At 36.7% G+C, this 6,775-nt stretch overlaps 1 protein-coding gene across 1 annotated transcript in view; it reads right to left on the reverse strand.

Moving 5' to 3' along the window:
• Positions 1-2,774: 2,774 nt before the first annotated feature.
• Positions 2,775-6,775, reverse strand: part of LOC106013776 — a gene marked incomplete at its 5' end in the record, with an annotated part of 6,865 nt that continues 2,864 nt past the window's right edge. The window contains 1 exon segment of the mRNA XM_013090398.2: positions 2,775-6,645. Within this exon segment, the coding sequence (XP_012945852.1) occupies positions 6,496-6,645 (150 nt within the window).

Genomic DNA, 6,775 nt, shown 5'->3' on the forward strand with positions numbered 1-6,775 from the left:
TCTCTCTCTCTCTTTCTCTCTCTCTCTCTTTCTCCTTCTCTTTCTGTTCCTTACTCACCTTCACATACACACACACACAAAGAGAGAGAGAGAGAGAGAGAGAGAGAGAGAGAGAGAGGAGAGAGAGAGAAATGGGGAGAGCATAGTGTGTGTATGTGTGCGCGCGCGCGCGCGCGCGTGTGTGTGTGTGTGTGTGTGTGTGTGTGTGTGACCTTTGCGCGCACGTTTCTTCAATCGGCCTATTCACTCATTCATTACATCCCAAATGATCTATCACAACAGAAACAGAAACAAAAAACACAAAATACAACAAGCTATGTCAATGACTATCTTCACAAGTGTTTATTTACTAAAGGATACAATGCAAGTTCTGTAACGAATATCATTTCAAATTCATTATAATTTATTCAACGAAATCAGTGGCTTCTAACTGGTGACTCTGAAGATACAAATAAACAAAATCAACAGTCAGACAGACAATACTATTGCACAAGTATGGGTAAAGATGCAGTATTTTTAAAAATTACTTATTATTCTTTTTCTTTTTTTTTGGGTGCTCAGAGCCAGCTTATATCACATACAAAGTACAATTAAGCTTGAACTGAAAGGTACTCAAATATACAGGATATTATTTAAAGCCAAGCATCGGTATTATGTCAAGGTTACATCGCAAGTTCATGGTAAAAAATACAAACATATTTTGTGGATTCAGCTTGGTGACATGACGAGCAACAGGAAAAAGACATAATGAGCACAATAATTTGTGTGCCATCACTTTTGCATTATGGATAACAAAAAGCACGAATTATGGCAAAGTTCTTTTCAGTCTAAAAACACCTTTGACGCAGAGAGAATACCAGATTGGATAACACAATGAACGACTAAATAGCGATGATTGTTAACACTTTTTAAAAGGTTGAAAGGTTGGGTGGATCTTTTTCCTTCTTTTCTTTTGGGTTTTTTTTTTTTTCGTTTTTTATTCTACTATTGTTTTATTTATTTTTTTTAGTTTTCATTTTTTATTTTTGGTGGGCGGGTGGATTTTTAATGAGTATTTTTCTTTGATCAAAATTTGCAGAGTAAGACTTTAATCTTTCAAAATTCATGAGGACAGCAGATTACATTTCCAGAAAATACTTTCCGCAAAACACAGGGCAGCAAGACAGACACCCATTTGATTGTTTGGTGGCTTGGTATTGGTGTTTGTGTTGTTTTATTGAGAGGGGTGGGTGGGGGGGGGGGGGTTTACCTTTAAAGTGTTTTTTTGAGTGAATTGTGTACAATAAGTGAGGCAGCGTGGGTGGAATCAGGCTCTCGTCAAAATAATCAAAATGAAGTAACTTGCATTTTTCCGCAGGTTTGTGAATTTTTATTAATTTTTTGTTTTTTGACTCAACACCTTTCTTGTCTATTAAAGAACTCATTTCTGCGTGGATTTTTCTTAAAAACGTTGATTAAAGGAACAGGACATATGAATTTTCAGTTACCACGGACTCTTAAGCTAAGGAAATAACTAATCTTTGGCGGCCATTTTCTCACTAATTTTACCTCCGAAAACAGGTGACCCCCACCTCCTTCTTTCGTAAATATCTCTACTTGTATTCAAGATAAAGGGATACTTTTTTCATACAAATAAAGACACGTGAACAAGCTTTAAGATGGTACCAATAACTCTACATGCCCAAAAATTGACGAGAGCCTGATTCCACCACGCTGCCTCACATATTATGTCTCTCGATAGAATTATTAAAAGTTCTTAGCTTGGTACCATAAAGTCAATAGACGTCTTCATTGTGGTTATGTTGACAATATTGTCTATAGTGTGGCCATGAGAAAGCAGAGCTGTTTTATATCCGCCGTAAGTGTACTGGATGTTGTAAGAAACAACAAATATAATCTGCAGATAGAATAGGCCCTACTAATACAAAAACAATGTGACTAGAACTCTGATAGAGGAGATTTAAGACTTTTATGTAAACCACCCCTCCCCTTTTTTATCTTTACATACCTAAGCAGTCCCCCCCCCCGAAAAAAACCCAACGACAAACAAACAACAACAACAAACAAACATACATACAAACAAACAAACCAAAAAAAAAACAATAAAAGAAGAAAAATCACATATCTAACCCCCCTCCTATCCCCCCCAACCATCCATAACCCCACACTGCACCTAAATCTTAAGACACGTTTTAGATTTGATGTTGGTTATATGGCCACTCGTTTGTCAACACATAGACAGAGAATGAAAAACAATAACAGTTGTGTGAAAAACTCAATGTCAACTCCTCGATGATAGGAGACCGACTCACCAAAATACCTGATAAAAGCCATTCGTTTATCTTTAAATTTAGAGGTGTGAAATAGTAGAAAGGAGAATGCGTCAGTAAGTCTCTGACAATCCAAAGAGCCGAGAAACTCTTTATAATTTGGACAAAGGAACATTGTGTAATACACAGTGCAGGGGTACATGAGTACATCTATTTGTATTTCGTTTCTCCCAGAAGACTGTATTGATGAAATATGATACATCGGTCCCTGCCCTCCAAGTAGCAAAAATGATTGCCTCTGCAAATGTATCATGAAGTTTCGAAGTTTGTTCTCAAAGAGTCAAACATAAAACTCAAAACAAATAATGCCTTCCGTATACATGTATATACACATAACCTGTATATATATATGTACATATTCACACAAGGAAAGCGTTAACAAATCAGAAGGTAAAACAGGCAATTAGCATTAACAATACGTAAAAGAATTAAAGACTAATTTCTTTGTTTCGAAGCGTATCTACTTTGTACGCATGAATAATGCAGCATTATGACTTTATTTCAAGAACTTTCCGTACCTACATGCAACATAAGCAAACGGCTTCTGTTTTAATTGAAATATTTTCTCACCGAGCATCTTTGAAAAATAATATTAAAAGATACAATAAATTGTAGATCTGTATACAAAGAGATGAATTGAAGCCTAAAATTTATGATTTATCGATCAATTAAAACTAAAAAAAACAAAAACAAACAAAAGCAAATATAATAATATGTCGTAAACTAAACGTGCCAAAAATCAAGTCCACATTTACGTTGATCAGAAAACGGAAAACATTTCAACCTAAAACAAGACTGTGATTTTCAAATAGCTTTAGCATTCTTTGTTAAAAGCACAAACCTTCAAATTTAATTTTAAAAAAAGGTAAATTAACTGTTGAGAAAAAACAACCCCAAAGCTTATCTATTACTTTTCTTAAAGCAGGGTGGGACTTTGGTGCTTCTCCACCCGGTGACTGGAGAGCGCTAATACTAGGTTCTATACTTATATCCATACTCTAAGTCGTTTCGTCTGTCTATCTGATCGTACATTTTTCTTGCACTTAAGGACTGTTGCTACGGTGATGTGCTTTTCTTTACTCAAATAAACATTATCACTTCTAGATCCACGACATGACAACATGTTTCTGTACACAATGATTATTTTGATCAACAATGAAGTAGTCGAGACAAAAGCCAACGTGTAATTTGTACAGGCCATAATTTAACATGCATGTATCACAGAATACTGGTTTCAGTTCATGTTCATTAACGGCATACAGGCATACCACGAGTTAGTTGTATGCACGCTTGATTGTACGTTTGTGAGAGCATTTGTGTATGCATGTGGGTTTGTGGGTTTGTGGGTGAGTGGGTGTGTGTACTTGCGTGTGGAGGTGTGGATGTGTGCGTATGTGTACGCACGAGAGGGTGAACATTATTTTTATTTGTATGTTTGTTTGACTGCTTGTTTGTTTTGTGTGTGTATGAATGAACGTGTGCGTATGTATGCGTGCTTGATATTAAGTTTCACAAGAGGCATCATTGACTGTGCATGAAAATGATAAACTTGACGAATACAACCTCATCGTGACAAGGTCATATTTAAATCAATGTAACCATTATTCTCATCAAACAAATGTTTTGAATAATGGACAGGATAGCAACAAATGATATGAACAATATCTCATAATACAGTCTAAACAGTAAGGGTAATGCAAGTTTAAGTTCAGAACATTAATTAAAAGGATTGTATTATTATCATTTCATTTCACTGACCTTCTATATCCGCCCGACAGAGTAATTCATACAATCGAATAGAACATCGTGCATGCAAAATAAAAAACAACAGTAGTAACCACAAGCATAAGATCCTATAAGCTCACCAGCAGATTCAGTTTAAAGAAAAACAAATTCTGGCCTCACTAGGTGAGAACGTTCTGATAATTACGCAGATATAGATAACATAGACTATGATAAGTATGAACGTCCTATATACACGTATATTATATACCAATTCTATGCCGTCCTAGAAAGTTGTGTGTCTAATTCTACTGACTTCTTACACGATATTTTACCTCAATTGCAACAATGACGATTAAAAGTGCAGAATGCGGAATTGATGCACAGAACCCCGTTATGGTCAACAACAATATACAATGACATCTATGTTACTGATTGTCTCACTAGGCAAATGAACCTCATTTTCCTGTATCTCTGATTGGTATAAAAGAATAAACGCAAACAGGTGACAGGATTGTGTCACAGGTATCTCTTACTTCTTTAATCTCCATAATCACTAAACTAATCTAAACTAAACTAATAAACTAAACTAATAAACTAAACTAATAAACTAAACTACTAAACTAAACTAAACTAAACTAAACTAAACTAAACTAAACTAAACTAAACTAAACTAAACTAAACTAAACTAAACTAAACTAAACTAAAGCTAGGCTAGGCTAGGTTAGCCTGGATTGGACTGAACTGACCTGAACTAGACTAGACTAGACTATAGATTAGACTAGACGCCCTGACTTTGACTCTACTACAGGAGATCAGAGATGTTGCTGTACACTTTATCCTGCATGGTGCTCTTCCTGGAACATTTCTCGACAGCTGAAAGTATGATAGCACATTAAAAAAGACCCCCATTGTTAGTTATGCAAACCGTTTTTTTTTGCTAATAGACTGACAATTCTGAAAAATCAAAATCAACGGAGGAACGCTACTCCCGTGTCCGAGACGACTACCGATGTGAACAGACATTGCGTGACGTGGCAGTCTGGTCTCCAGGTCTCTACCGTTACATTATGTGACCGTTTGGGGTAAAATGTCACTACGGCTAGCGTCACACGATGTGGTATGACGTCACGAACTGTAGTAATGTGACCATGGCATGAATTTTTCTGCATGATGTCACAAAGTCCTTTTTTATGTTTCAACTTTCAGCGTGACAAGATTTTGCCTCCTCCAAGTTCTCATTTTTGAACCCCTATCTAGTCTGTCTGTGTCAGACTTCAAGTGAAAAGTGTAGAGGGTTTAGATGAATTGTTTAACTAAATTGCAGTATTCAAGTCTTCTAGAGGCACAGACTTCCGCAATACAAGCAAGGCGTTTGATGTCACAAAAGCCAATAACTATACAATGAACAACTAATTAATATGAAGATGACAATGAGTGCTTAGCTAACTTGGGTTTTGCGTTGTTAACGACATTAGTAGCCATAATGCAAGTGCCATTTTTTTAATGCTAACCCGTGCTCAGTAAGCCAGTTTCATTTGTGCCATGACACGATGGAATCAGGCGCTCGTCAATTTTTGGACACATAGAGTGATTTGTACAATTCAAAAACGGGAACATTTGTCTTGCTTTAGTGGAAGAAAATACTCATCCATTTTGAAGAGGATTCGAGATATTTTTGTGATTAAAGAAGGTGGGTGTCGCCTGGTGTCAGATGTAAAAACTGAAGAAAAAAAATGGCTGCCAAGGCTATGTGACCTCCAAAGCTGGAGTATCTTTGGAAAATGCAAATGTACATTTTTTGTGTGCCTTTGATCAATGTTCTTTCAACAAAATCCACTCATATATATGTGCTTTTAAATGGACATAACAGACGTAGAGTTAAAGAGCAAATCGATAAAAAAAATATTTCATAACAGGTAGAAAATTATTGATTTGTTCGATTTATTTATTCTCGGGGGGGGGTTGTATTTCTGTGAGACGAGCGCCTGGTTTCACCACGATGCCACACATTTGTTTGTGGTGGGTGACAATGTTGTGCTTCATTCACTTCCCCCTGGAGGCTTGTGCTTTAGAGGTCAGTCAGCGACCTCGAATCGGGAGTGAGCTCAATATCTGCTGAGGCAATCACAGAACCGTTTCAGGCGAAAGCACGATTTTGCTGACGTAAGCACCATATCGAATGAAGCAAGCATACACCACTTCCTGATTCGAGCGCAATTTTTATTAGCCAACCATATTCACAGAGTGTAGCGTATGTGAGTAGACATTGGACGACATAACTGACCAATCAGAACAACTCATGACTTTCGTGCGTCTTCTGAACACTAGCGGGCAGTATACGTGCAGCAATGTATAAATAACAGATGGGTATTTCACATTATGGATGAGGTAAATCTATGCAATAACAACAGGGACAAGGGAAAGTGGAAGACCGCGAGACTCAGCCTTTACGGACTTTGCTTCTTCTGCGAGAGTGTCGGATGCGATGCATTCTGTTCATTCGGCCCGTCGTCAGCATAGGGATCTGGTTGGGTTTGTTCTTCTTCCTCTTGAACTTTTTCATCTTTTCACGTTTTAGCATCTCACGGACCTGGAAAGAGGGGACAGACAGAATTCCAATAAATTCATTATCGTTATAAATATTGCTATTATCATCATTGTTATTTCCATTATTATTATTATTATTATTATCATTATTATTTTTTTTATTTTTTAAAAAT

Source organism: Aplysia californica, unplaced genomic scaffold (genome assembly GCF_000002075.1).
Source record: "Aplysia californica isolate F4 #8 unplaced genomic scaffold, AplCal3.0 scaffold01260, whole genome shotgun sequence".
Lineage (NCBI taxonomy): Eukaryota > Metazoa > Mollusca > Gastropoda > Aplysiida > Aplysiidae > Aplysia > Aplysia californica.